The sequence below is a fragment of the Taeniopygia guttata genome, chromosome 2 (genome assembly GCF_048771995.1).
Source record: "Taeniopygia guttata chromosome 2, bTaeGut7.mat, whole genome shotgun sequence".
Taxonomy (NCBI): Eukaryota; Metazoa; Chordata; class Aves; order Passeriformes; family Estrildidae; genus Taeniopygia; species Taeniopygia guttata.
The window spans coordinates 106147501-106170153 of record NC_133026.1 but is presented as its reverse complement, the minus strand read 5'-3'; the positions used below and the strand labels follow the sequence as shown (position 1 = coordinate 106170153).

The 22653-nt window shown below is 37.3% G+C and overlaps 1 protein-coding gene across 11 annotated transcripts in view; it reads left to right on the top strand.

The window, feature by feature from the left end:
• ZNF521 (zinc finger protein 521) overlaps window positions 1-22653 on the top strand; it is a 229754-nt gene that overhangs the window by 110173 nt on the left and 96928 nt on the right. For all 11 annotated transcript variants that reach the window (XM_030266110.4, XM_030266100.4, XM_072924580.1 and 8 more), the window contains one exon: window positions 1730-1814. In XM_030266110.4, the coding sequence (XP_030121970.1) occupies window positions 1730-1814 (85 nt within the window). The remainder of the gene's footprint in view (window positions 1-1729; window positions 1815-22653) is intronic.

Sequence of the window (22653 nt, the reverse complement as noted above, 5' to 3'; positions counted from 1 at the left end):
AGAGGTAGCACATTTTATTGTCATGAAGAAAATTAAAATATCCTCTGTGAATGTGAAGCAATGGGAGATTTGTAAAGAGGAGCCCACAGGAACGCTTAATTTCAGAGTTGACTTTGATTAGTCACTAATTTTTCAGTTAACTTGGTAAAACAAAACAACATATGTTTGAAAAGTCTTTATATTCCTGCCTACAGGCTTGAAGTAGAAAGATACTTAATAGATGGGCACTTTGTCTGGGACCAGGCATCTAAATTTAGGTGCTGACAAAAAATCCAGCAAGTCTTTATTTCTGTTTGGAATCAGGTAAAAAAAGCCAACACCTTTTAAAAATTATAATTGATAATACCAGCTGCATAAAACTCTTCACAAGTTAAATACGTACAAGAGAGGCTGTATTTTTGATGCATGTTATCCAGTGAACCCTATTTCTTCTCCAACTAATATATAGGAAATCTGCAATTTAATACATCTGTAGCAGCTTCTTGTGACTTTACATTCTTTAAAAAATATGTGTTTTTCTGTGTTTTTTTCTTCTTCTTTTTGCTGATGTAGGCAAGGTGCCTGTGGCTGTACAGAATGATCTGTGTCTCTTGAGTTACTGCCTTGATGTGGCAGTTCAGGGCTTACCTTGACTTTATTGCATCTTCAAAACAAGAATTGAGCTCTTCAGGACTATTACCTTAGGACTTGAGTCCTTGATACTACAATTATGCAGTTGAATAATGTTATGAATCTGGCTTATCTAATTAGATGCATGGATAACTGCAGCTTTTAAGTCTTATGAAGGAAAAAAAAATAACCTAACTTTGAATACACTCTTAGTTTTCACTTTTAAAACAATACTTTCCAATATCAACTCTCTGGCCAATCAGATCAAGAAAAATAATAAGAGAAAATACAGCTACATTTTTAGGATGTTGAAATGTCTTGGATAAGTTCTATACCTTGTAGAAAAGTGAAAGAGCAGATCTTTTTTGAAAGACATGACGACAGAAACGAAAAACGCGTTCTGTGCACCAAATTGAGCAGAGTAATGCATTTCCTGGTTTAAAATGAAATTTGAGCTGTATACACCATGATTTTTAAGTCAAGCCCAATCTAATGTGGCCAGAAGGCATGCTCTCTGGCTAGTTTCCAGTCAGTCTTCCCAGTTTTAGTATGGGCTTGCCAATAGATATTATTGAAACAAATGCCCTGATACAGGAACTTTTTGTCCAGACTAGCTGGGGGGTTTTCCTCCTTGAAAAATGGCAACCTGATGGACCATTTAAAATGTGTGGTGCTGAGAAGATTCTGCAGCCCTACTGAAAATGAGAGAAGAATAATTCTCATTTCTGTGTTCTTTTCCTGGCTTCTCCTTTGTTCTGTAGTGGATCTAATCCATTGGTGTAAAATGAAGGATCCACATGGATTTCAGTGTTGTTTGGCTTACATCCCATATATCCTCATTCCATTTTGCCTTCCATGAGTGTGATACTGATGTTTTAGCAATACTGATGTGTTCATGGAGTTAGGGAGTGGACAACAATCTCTACCAAGTTTCAGAAAACTCAAATGAAAGGTACTACATAACCTGCAGAATGTTATCTTTTTAATATTATTAATTAAGCCTTAAAAAAAGCACTGCTGGAGAGCTTTAAATGGCCACTGTGAACTTGGTATTTTAAGTTATAATGAAATTATTCCAATTGTATGTTTGAGTAAATTTTGTCTACCCTTGTTTCTTTAGAAGAAGACCTACCAGTGCATCAAATGTCAGATGGTTTTCTACAATGAATGGGATATCCAAGTTCATGTTGCAAACCACATGATTGGTAAGTGAGCACTAAAACTTCTCAAAGACAAATAGCCATTTTTCTTACTCATTATCACCATTGTCTCCAAAATTAAACAGAGTTAAGGAGAAATTAATTGTGGATCCATCAATGATTTACCTAGGCATGATTGATTTTTTTATTCATATTATTAGACTTGATAAAGCATTAGCATATTTTATGTTCTGCAAGGGCTAGTTTAGACTTCTGCAGAGAATTATATATCCACTGCCAGTCAAAACACAGGTGATTAGCAAATTAAACTTCTAATCATTTTTGCATTATTGAAAACAAACTAACAGGAATGGTTAATGAACTGGATGTTAGCTTTCCGTAGAGTTTTAGACAGGTTTTAATTTCAGAAGTTATTATGGTAATGACACTACTGTGTACTTCTCAAGCACCTCAGTACCAAAATCAAAACTGGTGAGTTTTTGTCATTAGGAAACATAAATAATTCAAATGGCCATAAAATAGTATTGTTTGTTATGTTTGAGCAGTCTGGAAAAAAATCCTGAGTGTATCTGTATACAATTAAATCCTATAAATTATTTGAAAAAGTATGTAATTGTAGTATGCAGTAATGAAATACGCTCTTTAAGGTACAAGCATTTAAAAAAAACGTCTTTTAGGATTCCTGAATCCTGATGTTTACAAAGCTGTTACAGTTGTAAATTGGAATAAAACAAAAGCTGCTTTTGCTTTGATATTCATATTTTCCTATTATTTGCTGATTCCCCTAGGTTTACCCATAATGTTTTCAATTTGGTAACTACTCAGTAATAGCACTAAGAGTTCTATCAGCCAATTAAATTTATCAAGCACATCATTTGCTCGCTAATAAGATAACATTGCCAGGATTGTCTCCTGGATTTTTTTTTTTCAGTCTTTTTTTCCAAACTTTGCTTTTCAAAACAGAGATACTTACCACTGATTTTCTGATTTTTTTTTTTTCTCTTGCTTCTCTTACTCTGGTTTTCTTGCTAAAATAGCAGAAAATCTTGCAAAGCACAGACCAAAAAGTATGCTATAGCAACTGGTAATTATATATCCAACAGAAGAGAATTTGCTTGATTATTTGACTTTCAAGTTTGGTAATTTTTTTTTTTTCTTTCGAGGTAACATGCAGATTTTTTCTATGAACACTTAGCATTTTGGCTGCAATGTAAAAGAAAATTATCTGCCAAAACTTAACGGCCCACTTCTGTGGGTACTTTATTTAAGTTGTTACACATTTAGAGCATAAACATTTTACATTTCTCATAAAAATGAACAAATGGAAATGATAAACTGGTTTTGTAAAGGAGACAAGCCATTTGCCTGTTAGGTTAAGCCTTAGTTTTGATATCTTGTGTTTTTGGGTAGGAGATAATTTGAGCTGCTTCAGAGTATTCAATCTGTGTCAGTAATGGAATTTAAAAGTAGGGTACTACTAAACAACAGAATTCAATATTTCTGCTGTTTTATTTGAGCCCAGTGTTTGAAATGTTCTTAATTGTAGCAAATAGTGATGCTGAAACTTGACGAGGAATATGGACACTGTTTATAATAAGGGATGATGTGAAATTGATTATGTATTTGTTTGCTACCCTCTTCTCAGATGCCTCACATTTTTAGACTAGGAGCTCACTTATTTCATTTAATACTCAGATTTATTTTTCCCTCTATTTTCTGGATGAGTTTTATTAAAGAGTCAGAATGGGAGGAGCAAACTGGGGAGAGTCAGTTAAGCAGGACAAATCCATTTAGCTAACTTCAGCCTGCAGATCTGAAAGGACATATTTTCTTAAACTGAGCTGTTAACTGCCTGTGTTTAATTTCTTAAAGCTGGATGAGGTTGAATGAGAAAGAGAATCTTTTTAAAAAATACTTAATTGTTTTGTCTCTGTTCTATCTAATCATGCATGATATTACTTCATGACATAACCATAGTGACACAGATTTAAACGTGCTTAATATAAAATCTTCCCAGTGAAATAAAGGAGCTTGCAAAACATGCAGGGAGATTTGCCGGTCATGCGTGTGGTAATCTGTGTTCAGTGGAAGATTCTTATCTGCACTGCCAGGCTTAACAGTGCAGTTCCTAATGATGTAGCCTCGTTTAAGCAAATGCGAGGGGATTTTGTGTTGGGGTGGAGTGAAAGGAATATCAGCGTTCTGGAGAGTTTTGAATGTGACCTCAGAATCGAAGCACAAGGAAAAATAATGTCTGATCTCCAATTCTGTTAGTCTTCTTATGACTAATTGGATTTTTTCCTTAGCTATCATTCTAATTTCACTCTCCCCCCTCCCCTTTAATTTATATCATTATTCACAGGCCTTTTTCCAAGACCATGTTCTGTCTGGAAAGAAAGGTTCAAGGGGTCACATCAAGCTGTTTTTAACCAGCCTTAGTTTATGTACAGCTGTAGATATTGTTGCAGTATTTATACATAATACAGAGAACATGCACACAAATACATTTGCATGAATATATATAATATATACCTGTAGTTGCCTTCATGCATATCAATATGTATATTGACAAATATATTAGATTAAGCACTGCAGTGAATATTGGCTTGTTGACACAGCACAGCAAACAAACAAAACAAATGTGGTTTCCTAAGACATTGGTCCCTCCCTTTTTTAAATGTATCTGATAAAACTTTCCTTCTTGCCATGATTTCCTAGTAGGTGATTGGCAGAACAGGATGTAGTGTCTTTGATTCTTTGGGAAAAGGAAAGTGAGGAAGCTTCAAGAAGACACAGGGAAAGAAAGGCATTTAAATGCAAGAGAGGAGGAAGGTAATGTGGCAAGGCAGGAGTTAAAAGTTAAACGATGTGATAATTCCTAGATCAGATGTAGGGGCAATTAATGCCTTCACAGACATCATTGCACAGTATCAGGAACTGTTACTTCGTCTCATAGTAAAATGTTTCCATTATCTGTGTTGTGGCTATTGAAGGATGTAGTGTCTTCTTACCTGAAGGACTCCGTGATCGTAATTCAGAGAAAAGAGAAAAGGGGAGGCACCTAGGATATGGGACAAATGTGAAAGTGGAAAGTCATCTGCCAAAATGCACTCAGAAATGAGTGGGAACCACTGATAGAGATAATGCTCAGCCAGCTGAGGGAAACAGTTGCTGCTCAACATCATGATGCAGTTTGAAAGCCAGGAGAAGTTGATGGTGTCCCATCTAATCACTGTTCCCCTTGAACATGATCCTGGGACGTAAACTGAGTTCATGTTGCTAACATCCACAGAGAGAAGTTGCATTATGGAAGGTCACTGAGGCAAAGCTATACTTATAAACCCCAGTGTGAAACTTAGGCTTTTAAATAAGGCAACTGGAATTACTTTGTTGGCTAAAATAGCTCCACTGAGGGTAGGTATTTTTAGGTTGTATGTATGTGTGTGTTTTTGTCTAATCAAATATAATCTCAACTAGACATTTAGCAGGGGAAGAGGGATTAGAGGCTATTTGAAAAGCCTCTTACTCTTCTTTGTTAGGAGAATATATAGCATTTTTACAGATTTTATTATACATTTCAATCAATTCAACAAGAGGGATTATGCCACCTAATGGAAAATAAAATCTGCCGATGACCCAGTGAAGTGAAACCTTAAGTATCTTTGACAACAATGCAATTTACATTATACATGTTATGTAATAGAAAGATGTCATAGGTGCAACTTTCCTTTAGTAACTATATGTTTACTACTTCTAGAACTTTCCATTTTAGAACTGTTCTGCAGCCTTTAATTGAGTCTTCCCAACATCTGCATGATGGGATGGGGCAGTAAGCCTTTTCCTTTGAATGGATGAGGACAACGAGGCATAGAATTGGAATCCTTGCTTGCATTAAGTGAGCTAAAGTTCAAGAGTTCTGACTGCCAGATCTGTCCACACATTTCCAGACACTCTGCTTCATCAAGCAGAACCCATGTTAGCTTAAACTACACACTGAGTCAGGCTAGGCTAGGGGATGCTAGCAGACAGAAAGCAAGGCATGGTGTGGGGTTTTTTAAATAGGTCCTGTATTTTGGCATTATTTTGGACCTAGATGTAGGCATGTACTTTTATTTGGATAACTGTAAGGATGATTACCAAATGAAGACTTGTCTGTTGTTGTGTGCATTGAAATTTGTGGGTGAAACAATTTCCAGTTTTTGGGTGGGAAAGGAGGAAACATAAATCCAGGTTTCATATGGGTTTAGAAAGTGTTGGCATAAATGGTATTTCTTCAGTTGTCTTTTTTCTATCTTTTTTATCGTAGTAGAATACATAGCACTTTTAGCACGTTTCTTTGAGAAAATTCCATTTCTAGGCACACGGTGTCTGTAGAAAAAAAAAGCTTTCTAGCATTCCTTTGTTTTCATCACATAGTTTACAGCTGGCATTTGACCTGAGAGAGTACGAAAAGAGTCTGCCATTGTTTGCGTTCTGTTTGATGCACTCCGCTTCTCCTTCTATTATTTTCACTGTTATTTTAAGCAGACATGCTAAACATTGTTTCATCTTCAACAGATTTCTTTAGATCTGTTATATCTGATGCAGTTTGGTGTAAATAGACTAAACAGTTGCTGCAGCAGTTACCTAGGATTTTGCACACATGCATATACAGCATGGCTCAGAACTCAGGGAGTTCAGGAAAGGAATTACTCCATATAAAATTATGGGACTCAACAGCAGTAGTGTAAATTTGTAAGTGCTCTGAGTAAAGTGCTGTTAGGCATGAGATAATGTAAAGAGATGACATTGCCAAGAACTATTTATGAAGAGCTTAATTTTTTTCACTCTGATAATTCTTGACCAATAATTACCAGCTTCTAATTATCTATTTTAGTTAGAAAGAAATTTCTATCACTATGGAGGTTGGCATTGCAACTAGCGCATAAATCCCCAAAGAGGTAAATGTGTTCCAAACAGCCACAAACAACTGTCTCATGAAACATAGTGAGCAAATTGCGAGCCGCTGGCTGTGCACAACAGAGCAGCACATTTACCATTGAGGGCTGATCAGGCTGACAAAGAGAATGATAAAAGGGGAAACAGCCACAATCTTTTTAGTTTTCTGTTACTTTTGGTGATGGAAAAAACAAGCCCCAGTGTCATAGCGAGGACCACTGCCCCTCTGAAGAGCTGGGGAGCAAAGGGGAAGGATTCAGTACCTTTTTGAAACCCTACTTTTGACAGTTTCTAAATATGTCATTTCTGATAAGTAAACAGACTTTTCTTTTTTGACCTTTTCAGTATCATGTATAAAATACATTTTGTGAAGTCTGTTCTGGAGATGAGTGGCATTGAGCAGGGTAGCAGGTGTGAGCCGGAGGAGGAAGTGAAGGGAATGGAAAAAAAGGTACTGAGCACTAAAGTTAGAAACAAATGGGAAAACAGGATGAAGCAGTCCTGCAGCTGACAAGAGGAATTTTTGTTAACACTAGTCAATAAATACTTCATCAAGTCCCAAGTAACCATATCTATGCTGAAACAATTGCAGTTTAAAAAGAAGGGTATCTAGAAAATGCGTTTTAACATTTTAACTTCTCTGCAAAGAAATTTTACAGCTGTGTTTTAAAATAACAAGTAGTATGTAACCATTAGAAGATGTAAAGAGACATTTTAGTGCAACTCATGATTTTTGATTTTTTCAGCAACAGTGATATGTATATATGCCTGTGTGTTGTATGGATTTGCATGTTTGCATTATGCATGCATTAACTGCATGCATAATAAACCTATACAAATAAATCATTTTATTTGCCTCATATTTGTTCAGTGTACATTATGTACATGTGGAAAACATCACTAATGTCAAAGACAAAGGAAATACCTCAATCAGCTTTCTGGAAATCAGCCCAAGAAAATTCTTGTATGGTTGTAATAGCATGAGGCAGTCACACATTCTATTATTTGTCTAATGTCTAAGGTCATTAAAACCCCATGATTTTCCTTTCACTTATGCAGAGCAACTAATACTTGTTGCAGCATGTTGACCTCAAGTAATAAATCTTCAGAACGTCAGTTTGATCACTCTACAGTAAATCTGATATTGTAAAGTCCCTCTTAGTTGAGATTTGGAGAAAAAGGATCAGAATATATAGATCTACACTCTAGAGGAAGAAGGAGGTAAAGACTTCCTTTTGTTAGTCTTTCCTCACTGGTTTTTGAGTAGTAAAAAATGGAAATTGTCAATTTATAGTGAAGAGAGTGATCATACCCTCTTAGCATCAGGAAATCATCTGAATGCCTGGGAATCTGCTGTTTACAGGCAGAGCTGACAAGAAGTTGTATAAAAGTTAGAGGAAACTTGGTCACCTCTGCAAATGAGGAGGTGTAATTGAAATACCCAGGAAAATCAGCATTTGGAGTTAAATCTGAGAAAATGTAGGTTTATTTCATGAGGAGCTGGGTTCCAAAATAGGCAAAATCTGGGCTGTTTAATAGTAACAGGAAGCTACTCTCCTGTGGGCAATGCTGGCTTATTTGAAAAGCCCATAAAGGGTTTCTGCATGGACCATACAAAAGGGATACTTTCTCTTTAATAGCCATCTGTACAGGAGAGATGAGAAGTGGGCCAGGTCATCTCTCCTCAGCTGTCATGATATTAACGTAGGTAATGGAGCAAGCTCTGCGTTCTGCTGGGTGTTGTTTTTCATAGATGTTCATCGATTTACACAGATAATTCTATTTATTTCTTAGAGTTGGTCCAAGCAAACCAGGCAGAATAACAAACACCAAAGCATTTCAAATGACTTTATCTTTGTTGTTTTGTAATGTAACTTTTGTCTAAAAAATGGTGTCACACCTACTGTGCAGATGGCTGCATGATTTGTAAACCAGCCAAAACATTTAAACAAATGTGTGATCTGGGGATAGATTAAATAAAGGATAAAATGGAGTGTGGACCACAAATTCTAATAATCAGATGATTTTAAGTTGTGTGTGGTGTGGAGCGATGGTAGCGGTGATAGCAGGGAACGCTTGCCAATGACAGCAAGGTGCCTTACAGATCTCAGGATGGAGCCTGTGGCCTAGTAGGCCTCAGTTTGAGAGCTGCACATTTGCTGTACAGCTGGCAGCTCTGTATGGGGACATCAGATAAAACTTATGTAAAATGAAGTGTTATTGCTTAGTATGAAATTGCGTGGGGAGGGAATTTGCAGACAGTAACTGAAAGCAGGATTCATGGTACCAATGAAGCAGACTGTAAATATGAAGAGGCTTTAATTATCTGCGCAATTTAACAAAAAATTCAGGATGTATTCGGAAGCGGCAAAGGCAGCTGTACACACGTTCCAGCAGCACTATTCACTGGGCTGCAGGTTCTGTGTGCCACCTATTGGGGCTATGGGTGTCCCATCCCTGCCCCCCACTGTCCCCAGGTGCTGGCATTCCCCGCTGAGCGGCTCTGCTTGGAGCTGGCACTTCCTTCCAGGGGTTTGAAGCAGAAACAGCTCCTTGCTTTTTGAAACAGCTTTCAAAAAAGGCTCTCCAGGCTTTTAAAATCACAAATGGTTAATCCAGGACACAATCTGCAAACAATCATTAATTGTTTGTGGTTTGGTTTTTTTTTTTTTGGGGGGGGGAGGGGGGTGGGTAAGAGGCAGGGGAGGAATGGGGGGCTTTAAACCTTGGACTTAAAGATTTTAAGAAAATAAAATGCAATTGTTGTATTATTAAATAATATTAGTAGTAATACTCATAGCAATATTAATAATAATACTAAAAGGAACATCTGAAAAATGTCTGCAATTCAGGCTGGAGTGCATTCCATTTCAAGGAAATGAGGCAAAGTGCTTGTAAGCTTTAGATTTTCCTGCAAAAGTGCCTGTGGCATGAATAGCACTCAATGAACGGGATGTTATGGAAAAGCAGCGCCAGGCAGTGTGAAAGTTGTTCCCTACCCTCCACCTGCTGTAAGATTCTCCTCCGAGCCATGGCAGTAATACACTGTGCGTGTCAATACTTATGCACACAGGCTGAATTAATGGCAGGGTGTCAGCCTTCCTTTTGTTCTCTGCTGACCATTTGCACTGCGGGCTTTCTGGGGAGCCATAGCGTGTTCCTTTGGCCGCCTTTGGCTGTCAGCTCCGAGGGCAGCCTCACCATCGCCTTTCCAAACCTCCCCTGCTCCGAACAGGGGAGCCTCCGATTCTTTCGGAGAGCTCGTCCCAAGGCTTCTCCCCACGATGTAAACGTGGGAAGCGCAACAAAAGAAGCCAATATGGAGAGTGGGTGTCGAGCTTGAGCTGCTCATATTGTTGCATTTGGAGAGCTGACGGGGTTTCGTAGGTCACCTTTAGAATTATGCCTATGACAGCAGTAGCTACCTGCCAAGATTGCAAGGTATCTCACAGCTCTCAGGATGGAGCCTGTGGCCTGGTAGGCCGCCGTTGGAGGGGCACACATTTGCTGTACAGCTGGCAGCACTGTATGGGGCAGCAGTGTGGGCTGTTAGGGAGCTGGAAAGGAGACAAGCATGAAATTTCCTCTAACCCCAACTCTGTTTTTCTGTACTGTTGGCTGCTTCTCAGTTCCTTGACAAAAAAACCAATCAGGCACCCTTTAATCCGCCTGTGATTACCAGTGGTATAAAAAGAGAAGCATAATGAGGAAAAATGCCTCGTTTTGTTGCCTTCAAAAGCCAACAAATTGGAGTTAACTTGACAGGAAGTGGCTTAATAATTAGATTATTTATTTATTCCTGACACATATCCCCCTGTTACTAGTCTCAGGAGATCCTGTAGATGGTACGATTTTCAAGCTGCCATTACTTCGCTGTCTTCTGTGAACAAAGAAGCTACTGTCTATCAGTCAATTAAATGCACTCTTTAAGCAGAGGCTGAGAAGTCCTCAATGGATAGAGCCCTGGGACACTGTGGCTGATGATTCCTTTCTCTGTACTGTACATCACACTCTCAACTACAGTCCCCACAGAGATGGAATAAAGTCATGCATTAAAATATCACTTGTTGATTTGTTTGCTAATGAAGAGCCATTGAAATGTTTGTGTGTTTCTGTGGCAAAATTGTTGATAAAAGGACTACTAGCTTGCATATCTTACTTTGTCTTCAGGAAGCGCTTATTTAAGACTTTCTAAAATTAAAGTCAACAAATTAAGGAAAAAACAGAGAGATGGATAATATTGGTTTACTTGCAATTCACATCAATGTAAATAACACTGAGGACAGCAAGAAGAGAGAAAGGGGAATAATAGTACTTCAACCATGTCTGTTATAATTTTCTTCATTAGTAAGAATAAGAATCCCTGATCTTTTTTTTTTCTAGTACAGTAGTGAGCACCTATTTCAAATAACAAAAATGCTAATATACCCATTTTAAAATTAACCTGGACATGTAAGAAAAGGGGGAGGGCTTGGGGGTGTGTTTTTTTTTAAATGAAAAATATGATTTTTTTTCTGTTCTTTGCATATCTTTATATATGCCAAGTTAGCAAAATCTTCCATTACTTAGGGATTATCTGTGTGCAGCAAGTTAGCTTAGCTGAGAAAAGTAAAACCATGCCAAGACAGTTACTAATGCTGGTTAAGGGTGCATGCTTAATGCAAAATCACCAAAGTTATTTGAAGCTGGGGCTTAATAATACTCCCTGTCACCCTACCCACCTACCCCCATCTACCCATGAGGCTTCTTAATGGGATTTCAAATTTCTGCCCTTCCACCACTCTTCTTCCACCTGCCAAGAGCTCAGGTCAATGAAGTGGATGGGGATGGACTGCATTTTGTGCTGGGCTGGAGAGAGAGAAATTGTTGTTCTTGGTGGGGTTTTTTTTGGTTTTTTTTGGTTTTTTTTTTAACAGAAGTTGATATTTATGTATATTTGTCTTCACACTGAAAATCATTAAGTGGCAACCTCCATCTAAAGTTGATGCAGGTCTTATGCTGTTTGTCTTAAAGAGCTATATTTGCTCTTAAGAAGTACAGATAGTGCTGTAGCAGTTCTACAGATCTAGCTCTGTTCTGAATTTAGAATCTCTATGACCATTTGCACCTACATATAGAACCTATAAGTGCTATTATACACACGCACACACACATATATGTGTATATATATATATATTTTGTATATAGATACTCACTGCTTCTAGGATTATTGTTTTCAATGAATTTAACAACAGGCTATAGGGAATTAATTCAAACCAGAATCAATTGCAGTGTTACTTATTCCTATCCTGTTATTCCAACTCATTTTATTAGAAAAAGCTTAGATACTCAGAGGTGTTCTATAACAGAAAATGAATTTGAAACCCATTCATTAATTGGTGATTAATACATTTCAGGATTAGTTTAAGCAAGGCCCTACCTCCTGCCCAGTCAAGTATGGTCTGGTTAATATCCAATTATCTGCACCTTCTTACTTATTATGTCTTAATATTTCAGATATGATAACCAGAAACTTGAGAGTAATGCTAATGAGGAGCATAGAACAGGAATTAACTGGTGACACTCTCAATGATCCTTCCGGAGGAAAGCAACTCCTTCAATCTCCTCAGCACAGTGGCTGAGCTACCACCTCCCTTTCCATAAGCACTGCTTTCAATTCAGCCATTATGGGAGCTTAGAATTACATTTGTTCTAAAATTCTTTTTGCATGCCTCATAGACCATCTATGGTCAAAAGATACTCTGCACAGCCTTTTTCACTTGTAGAGTTACTTTCTTTATGTGGTGCTGGTAGAAAATCAGCAGTAAAGTAAAATGGTGATACCTACTTTAAAGAAAAGCTGTTCTGCAATTGAATGCACCCTCTTCTATACATGGGTGTATGCACATGTATATTTAAGCTGAATTGGATATCATGTCCTTCAGCTTGTAAGACTGGTGCTTCAGCAGCCAGCAAACTAGATATGCACATCTATGAAATACAAAAATTAAAATCCCTTATTTCATAAATGCGAAACATAAATATTGCCAAATTAAAACTTTTCATGCATAAAAATTGTCAGGCCCTTAGCATTCAATCTCAGAATTCTAGACTGTGCAGAAATTATTATATACCCTTCTAGAGAAACAGGCAAATGAAACCACTGCACCAATGTATCAGTGGGGCAGAAATGAGTAATTCTGTCATGTGGCTTTAAACCAATATAGCTATAGAGATAATTTCAATGTATAGAAAGAAAGGAAGAAGAAATGTTCCTTTTTGTAAATTTTGGTTTTCTTAACTAAGCTGCTCTTTGAATACATTGTGCAGCTCAGGGCATTACAAGAAGCCCCAGAGGAAATGAAGCAGTGGGCAGAATGAAGGCGACCTGCTCAAAGGTGCAAAGCTACATTACACATTATTTTTATTACATGAATATAATCTGATAGTTATGGTACTTATCCAAGAGACTTTACAGAATATGCTATTCATGGTGTGTTGGACAAAGCTTAATTCAAAACACTGCCTCATTCACTGTGTTTATGATGAAAGGTACCAGCCTCATGTTTAGATTAGACTGGATGATAAAAGGAATAATGTATTTGTGTAATCAAAGGCAATCATAAAGCACATGTGCCATGGTCAAAGTCAAGGATATGCTTATAACATCCTGTTTTGGCTTTCTTTTTCCAGTGCCTAACTACACAATTCAAATTTTCTCTCACACAGCACTTTATTAGTGTTGAAATTCCGGACCTCAGAAGTATATTCTTAATATTTAGCTGTTTGGCTAGGCACCCCTTTTTCCCTACCCTCTCACAGGCAACCTTCACAATGAATCCACTGTGCTTTCTGGCTTCATTGCTTTTCATTGCACACCTATGTGAGTGCCAAGACATTGGATAACAGTGCAAAAAAATCCTCTACCCCCAAGTCCCCCAGATGAGACTCCTGCAGAGCACTGTGTAATTTATTGAGCAGTTTGGGAAATGTTGATGTTTACTACCTTGTTCATTAGACATTCAGAGGCAATGCAGCCCTCCATTTCCTTCAAAGTTTGGTTAAAAAGCCTAACCCAAATATCACTTAGTGCAAAGTGTGATTTGCAAACTGTCATAACATGATCAAATCAAAACCAATTTCCACCAGAGCAGTTAAATACTCATCTCTTCAGATGAGTGACATTTCCCTGCCAAATTTGAACTTTTAACCCACACTGCTCCTTGTGTGCTGTTACTCTTCAAGTCAGACTTAAGAGGGATGTTATTCTTAAAATCTTTTCATAAAAATATAGCTGAGCTTAAAAAAAAGAAGACTGAAATGAAAACAATAGAAAATTAAAAATAAAAATAAATAAGTGAAAAATGAAATAAATAGGCTTGGGCAGAGAGCTAGTCTAGAAAACTTAATCTTAGGGATACTTCTTAATAATGGAAAAAATTCTCTACTTTTACCTGCCTCTGCATTTGCACTAGTGATGGACTATGCCTAGCAGTACAGACCAGAATTGTACCGCCAGGAAAAATCCTTCATGGTGGTGCATGGGAATAAATTAGGTGACAGAAAATAGGACTCTAATTTCTATGATATGTCACGTAAGTTATTGTATTTTACATCAACTGCTGCTTTTATGCTGCATGTGCATCTCTTTCAAGCCTTGTGATGGGTCCTCCAGGCCAGTCTTTCTGTGGGCTGGTAATTTTCTTTGTCTCCTTCAAGCTAAAGCTTCAGGAGAAGGTTTCTTCTCTGACAAGAGAAACACTCTCAATGCAATTCAGCTGCCCTTTTTTTCTTAAACTTATCCTTCTCATTCATCTCCTTAAAAAGCAGATTTGGAAGGTTGACTCTAAATTCTCCTATGCCATTATGTCTCACAAATGCAGTTAACTTTTCAGAGCATTACATGGTCCCTTTCTCTCCTTTTGCTTTATGGCATTCTCCTTTCGTGTTTGGAGGGGAATTCCTCTTTCTTCCAAGTATGGATTTCACATCTTTGCTTGACAGGCTACAAAGACAATCTTCATTTCAGTGTGTCAAAATGGGAGTCAAAATGGGTTCAAGTCTGTGGTGGTTCCAGCATTCCCAGTGACCTCTTTGCTAGCTAGAACAAGTCACTGAAATGTGGAATGGAGACAGTACTTAGCCACAGAAATTTTTTTCAAGACAAATTAGTTAATGTACATTCAGAAGGAAAAGTACTGTAATGCTGTAAATAGCAAGCCATTAAATCATTTGTGTTTTTTATTATCTCTTGGCTAATGGGGAATTCTGCTGCTTGCCTTAGAGCTCCCAAATTTGGGTCATATTTCCTATCCATTTCAGAATGCAATTTAAAGAAAAATTGTTCCTCCTCTTTTACTGTGTCATCACTCATAGATTCTGTCCAGCTGATATCTGTTCTTGACATCACCTGCTCCACACAACAGAAATTGTCCTTCATTTCTTCTCCAGTCAGAACCAGTTAGCAGGAAGAGAGTTAACAGAAATTATATTAAGTCAGTAACATTGTCTTACTCCTATTCAAAATTTTCCCTTGTCACTGCAATTCTGAAAGTTGCTTCAAAGTCCATCTAGTCTGCAGGTCCTGTACCTTGCACAAATCTCTTTCTCAATTCATGTATATTTTCCTATCGGATAAAAATTATTCCTTTCTCCCTTACCTAAACCAGTTGAATTTCTTTGTCTTTCTTGGCTGTCATTAATTTGCAACCAGTTATAGCTGTGCTTTTGTAACGAGTTTTGTAACGAGGGTTCACACTATAAAATGTATTGTCAGTCTTTAGCGTCAATCTCTTATTGTGGCGTTCAGCTAAGTCTTATAAAAATGACACACTTGTGCACCTTCAGGAGAGTTTTAATTTTTCAGTATTCTCTGCTGAAATTACTTTTTTTTAAATCTATAGTTGTGATTCAGTATCAGCTATAGCTGGCACCACAGATCCTGTAGCTTTAAATAGTGTGCCTTAATATTGCCCCCTTTGTATGCTGTATTATAATGAAGCAACATCACTAAATTGCAGTGAAGGGTGATTGTTGCACAGGGATGACTACTACACCTTGGGGTCTATTTGCACCAGATTATTTCTTTATTGTTGTTATTACAACCCATCTTCTTTACTCTCTTGATACCAAACTTGCTGTTGGACATCCATGTAGCACAGGAGATCTTTAAAAACATTTTGGACATCAATTTGTCTCTTAGGTACACACCAATGTCTGTTCAATTCCAGGCTCTGGTATCCTGTGTGGCTTTGCGATACTTTAAGTGATGGCAGCTCGGTCTGTTCACATGACTTGCAGTGTTCTTCATGATTTGCTCTTTTAAAAAAATAAAAAATAGTTTGTTGCTGATAGAAGTGACAGACATTTCTTGCTAACCAATTTTAGACAGGAGCACTACTAGATTTATAACAAGTGGAACATGCTTTTTACCTTCCTGCTATTCCCCATACATTTTACAACACAGAAGAGTGTAAGAATCATTTTGCTAGAGCCGTTTCCTTTCCTTTTGGCACTGTGTTCAGATTCAAAGAAAGAATTACAGCAGTGGTGTCAGTTTATCATCCAATGCTATGACCACAAGGAACCTTCTGCAAAATTCATTTTACTCAAGTAAGAAAAATTATTATTATTGTGAGCATACAAATATTTTAATAAAGAATTTCTTTTCAAAAATCTTTCCAACCTACAGGGACAATGTCTTAATAGTAGTTTCAGCAAGGTAAGAGTGCAGATTTCTGCCGTAGTTGTACAAGAAGGAGCCTTCATCCATGCAGGCAAGTTTTTGATTTGTCACATAATAAAGTGTAGGATAATAATTTATTTTGTATATGTGGAGGTGAAGAAATTGTCTTGTGTTCTACAGCCACAGGGCAGCTCAGGAGACCACCGCTGACACACTTACTGGAGGTACAAAGAACCATTGTCTGCTCCCATATGCCCTCATTGCCTGATCACTTTTGATACACTGGATGGAAATGTTCCTGTCACCCCTCCCACTGTAGCCTGGGGATTCAACATCCCTACTGGTGCTCTGCTAAGGGGTGGATGTAGAATCTACAGCTCTTTGCATGGCTTGCACAGTATCAGGGCTCCCAGGTGTGCTGGCTGTGGCTCTCCTGTCTGCATTCTTGCCTTGTCCTTGCCCGGACTGTTTGGCCAAAAACAAACGTGTCCCAAAGCATGAGTTTCACAAGGTCCACAAATTCTCTTCTGTACCTGTATCTGTGCCTGTCACACTCAGGAAAAGTTTTAAATGGACTTGCATGGCACCACAGTACATCTGGAATTGTAGTGAAAAGGTCTCATCCTGAAAACATGCAACTATGCATACAGTTTTATTCAAGCTTCCTTTTATGTAGGAATAAGGCTGTATATGTTCTCAAGTCCTTGTAAGATTGGAGCCTAAATTGCCATTCCGGGTGGTACTTTAACAACATGTTCTAAATGTGGAAAAAAATATGTGTATTCTGTAATGAAGTCATCATCCCATTAAAACATCTTTTTTCCCTCGGTGATACCAAACATGAATTTTGAGCTGTAATTTGGACTTTTTCCATCCTTATGAAGATAGCCTCTTTTTTTTATTGCAAGGCAGCTTTTTTGTTTTTTCAGTTTCTTCTTTAGCTTAATACTGTAGCTGGGTAGCATTCCCATTTAAATCAGAAATTAGATGTGACACACCTTGTATTGAACTATCAATTCTTTTAAAACTGACGCCAGTTCCACACTATTTGGTCATACAAACTTCCGATTATGGGCCAGAGAGCATTGATTTTTAGCTGTCATTTCTAGCACACACACTGTAGAACTGAAATTTAAACCTTAATCCACTCTATAATACAATTAATTTTTAATGTGCAGTAATACTAATTGAAATAGCCTGAATTTAGTAAGTCACCACAAGACATTTTCAAAAGCAGGAGTCTCCACTGAGAGCTGGAAGGACAGATAATCATTGTTACAGTGTTTACAGAATTAATGCACACTCTGCAGGCAATTCCATGCCGAGAGATTTTTTCCTTGTTAGTTTATATTAATACATTTCATTGTGGATGTAAATCTTTTTTCAGTGATTTCTACCTAAATGAATCTATTGTTGTGAACCAAGTTATTTTGATTGTTTTAATGGAAATGTTTATTTTTGCAGAACATTTTTGGTCTTACATCCCTTTTTTATACACAATCCTCACTGTGTTATGTAATTATCAAATACATTGTGATGTTCAGAGAAACTAATTCAATTTTCTACCTATAAAATGGTCAGCCATGCAGTTTCTATGTGTGATAAACCAAAGCTGCATGTTCTGTCCCCGACTCTTTTTTCCTTTAGGTTTGCCTTTCATATAAGCAATGTATCTTGTGCCATCCTGATTTCACTGCATCACATTCAATTTTCAGATGTGATCTTTTCAGATGTGATCTCTTCAGATGTTTTAGTGGGGACGATGGAGAAAGGATTTAACTGCAGAGGAACAGATCTGACACAATTAACCAAGGAGTGATTTAATTATTTGGATAAGAGCAAGATATTTATCTGATAAGAAGTATTTCTTAGAATGCTTCAGTTCTTCTGCTGAATGGGCTTGTACAGTGTTCAAAGTGAGCACCAATGTTAAGTGAAAACAAATGTCATGTGCTTTACATCATCCTTTCATGCCTTTCACGGCTTTCACAGTACAGTATTTAATAGGCCAATAGTGCTGTTAAATATTTAGCAAATATTCCCTCAAAACCTTGCCATATATTCAAATGGGATTTTGAGACATTTTACAGAACATAAGTAAAAATTATCCTTTAGTTCTTGAAATGGTCGAAACATGGCATGTTTCCTAAACTGCAGGACAACATGGCATAAATACATTCAACAGATTTCACACCAACAGAACATAAGCATTGATTCCCATTTTTTTAGATTAAGGATCCAAACTGACTCCCATTTTAGTGGGAGAAACTGCAGACAGCTGCACTAAATTTATTTGCATGGTATTAAAATAGCATTATAATGTTTAGTAAAAACCCTGTGACTCACAAGGTGGTGTTTTAAAGGCAGCCTTACCAGTACATAGTTTTTAACAATTAATATTTTCTGAGTTGTGGGTGAGAGAAAAGCAGAGATCAAGTTGTTGCCCTCTACTGAGGGTAACAGTTCATCACTAGGTAGCACTTTTAGGTTCTGTAGTAGGCAAAATAGAGATTTAATAACATAGCTGCTGCATGATGTTTTTAATCAAACAATCATTAAATAAATCATTAGAAACCCTGTCTTCTTTGACAAACATCTGCAAGTTTCAGATCCTTGTTATATGCTAATTAATCCTCAGTAAGTACTTGTATAATAATTAAATGTCTTGCACTTATAGAAGAGCCAAGCCTGTTTATACTGTTTAAGACTCTTGTTATCTTTGAAAGGTATGTGAGTTCCACATGTGTTGCAACGGGTATTCATCTGTTTCTTGGGATAACTCCCAGATATTTGCCCCTGTCCATGTGTAAGAGGAAGCTACAAAGGTTGGGCAAGCCTGTCTGGCTGTTAAATCAGAGTGTTTGCTGCTGCTGCTGCCCAGCTGCACATGTTCCTGCCCCACGCAGAGGCAGCACAGCGCTTCTGCTGCTTGCACTGACAGGTAAGGGACAGCTTTGCATGTGCTCAGCTGCCTGGATTGAGGCTCCCACTGCTCTGCTTCCCTGGGATATCTCCTGTCCTTCCGTTCCTTACTTAGTCTCTGAGCTTTGTATTGAGCATCTATTTGGGCCCACTGAAGAACTATATTTTCACACGTTCTTTTAAAAAATAAAGGCTTATATTGGTGGGTATGAGGCATATTTATTGTGACACATAGTTTAACTCCTGAAGGTGAAAAGCAGTGTTCTTCTGCAAAGGTTATTTTCTATGTGGATGAATAGAAATATTTTTATAATTTTCATTTTTTTATCAACCACTTTTTTTTTTTTTTAATATTGTAAACTATTACTCACTTTGGAAGAAATACCAGTGTAGCCTGTTTGAAAATTATTAAATTATTTGAGTCTTCTTTAAAACGTTGGATTTTTCTTGAGAAATCATGTCATATGCATGGCATATTTTTTTAAATGTTCAAAAAATTAAGGTGTTAATTGCATGCATGTGTGTGGATATATGGAAAGGTCTATATAGTTATATAAGGTAGACATACTTAATATGCATAGCCTGATGTATCTTGACCTCAGGTTACAAGAGTAGAAAATCCCATTTTCCAGCTTGTTTCAAATGTAGTAAAAATGCTGCTTCAGTTGCTTTATGCTACTCACATTGGGAAAGGTGCTTATACTGTGATAATTATCATCAAGGAATATTAATGCGTTCAGCATTTGTAACCCAAAAACTCATTATAGCTTAAGCTGTGCATCATCTGTGAAGAGAGAACTTTGCCAGAATTCGCTCTTCACAGGGGTTGCCTCCTGCTTGTGATGAAGTGGTCAGAGTATTGGAAGAGGTCACTCAGGCTATTTTTGAAAGCTCAAGTTTTGCAATTTTTGATTCACTACCTTCTGTCTAAGTAGCTTAGCATTCTTCCCCCACCCTCCAAAAAAAAAAAAATTCCTATTTCTAATTGAATGCCTGGTGAAGTGCATAAAGCTAAAAGATTGTATCTCATTATGCATAAGAGGCTAAAGGTGTAGACATAAATATTACACGTCAAGGTCATAGAGATCTCAGAGTCCATATTCCATCACCATACATGGGATTTGAACGAGAACCACTGTCACTCATGCTAATGGGAGCTAGTTGTTCTTATCCTGTGATCTTTGATAAGAATATAGTTTCTTACTTGTGTAAAACTCTTGGTGCTTTTGGTAGCAACTTCCACATCAGTATTTATGTATTCTGGGACCATGTTTTGATTCCTTAATGCAATTTCACCATGAGAATAAGATTTATCATTTTTATACCTCTCTTGTCTTCCAAGTACCTAAACCCAGAGTTTAACAGCCTTCACATTTCTAAAATATACTTGAGCAGTCTGTTCAAAGCATCAGAGCCCAATTCTTTCCTCATTCAATTTTCACACCAATGTCCCCCAGTTGATTGTGGTGATTTACACTGATGTTGTTGAGAGGAGATTCAGTCCTTAGGCTTATTTTGTATTTTCATTAGTACATCTTGTTGTGAAAGTCTATATGTTCTTGCACATTACGTTACCCAAATGGTAGTAGAATGGTTAGTGAATAAGATAGCTGAAACATCTAAAAATAAATAACCCTCTGCAATAAAGTATTTCTTTTTTGTTGACTTGTAATTGAAATCTTCCTTTCAACTAAGCAGATGAATATCATGCTTCCACCCTTGATTATGGAGACAGTAGCAGTGCCAAAATTGTGTTGTTCAGTACTGTTGTTGCAGGAATTTTTAATATGGCTGGGTTTTATTATTTTTCCTTCCCAATGCTGATACAATGCTTGTCATTTCTCACTCTTAATATTGCTGCATGTTGCATGTTGTAGTTTGCTTTTTATTAGGCAGAGAAAGCTGGCTTTTCTGGACTGCTTTGTTTCTGAGGTCAGGATGTGAACCTGGCCTTGCTCCTGAGAGGACTAGAAAAATCTATTTCATAACTTTCTGCAGGCCTCAAAGAAGGCTAAGAAAACAAAACAAAAAAAAAAACAAAACAAAAAACCCCAAACAAAACAAAAAAACCACAAAACCCACAGGCTTAGTTTAGACCTGGTGAAGAGTTAGATTCATCAAGAGGAAAGCTTGCAGCTGATCAGCTCTTCTTGTCATAAAGAGTCCCTGCTGTCAGTGCACACTTCACTGATGTAGCAAAGCTTTGGGGAGCCTTGTGAATCTTTTCAACACCCACGTATTTGTGCAGAAATACCTGACTTGATAAAATAGAAAGAATCTGCTGAAGTAAGAAATTGCTTGCCTATTAAATCACCAAAATGAAAGGCTCAAAAAAGAGGTAAACACAGTCCTCATGAGCTGAGTATGCGTATTACAGGCTTGCCCAGTTCACTTCTGGGGCATAACTTTGGTTTGTGCAGCAGAGTGCTAATGCCTTGTAATGAATGGCTGTCTTAAACCAAGGAGAGATTCTCAGCGGGTGACAACATGGATGATGGGAAATAATATGGTACCATATCTGCTATGTGAATGTAAACTTAATAATCGCTATGAATTTTGAGTAACCCTGCTTCCTTTCCAAAGAAACATTATAAAAAGATTGCTTCCAAATCCTTCTGATACTGTTCTTGAGATAGATGCCTTAGTCTTTACCTTGAAGTGCTGGAAATGAATGTACATTCTTTGCAAGAGATAAGGGTATAAACTTTCAAAGGAGTAAATTGTATTTCCATGTTTAAGTTCACCATTTGCACTTCATGTGGTGAAAGCCAGATGTGAGGAATTACTTTTAACATTATTTCTCCATCTTCTGTATCTAAGGACTTCTGAGTTATTATGCTAAAATGTTCTATTACATGTAATAAAGAAATGTTGGAAAACTAGAAATAGAGCAAGATTGCCTCCATCGATTTGGCTGCACTTGGATTGCTCCAGCTACATCTTAAACCACAAAACAGATCATCTTTGTGCAACATAAAAATGTTACTTAAAAAAACAAACAATCTGCATTTGTTGATGGCATGAAAAATGAAACCATTTTTCAGTTTTAACAGTTCCTCCTTTTAGGAAGGGAATCAAAAAGGAAAGTGCTGGGATTGTTCCTTATCCTGCTTACACCAACACCGTGAGCTACCAAGTAGGTGATTACAATGAATTGTGACAAATGCTTATGAAAAAGCAAATGAAATCAGAATTAGGGCCAGCAAATTTTTTTTAATATTAATGTTTACTCCATGCTTATTTAATTTTTTTTCAATTTTGTATCTATTTGTCAAAATTCTTATTAAAGTACTGTGAAATACAGGGAGTAAGCATGGACATAGTATCTGCTTTTCAGCCAGACCCTGAAAATCCTTCCAC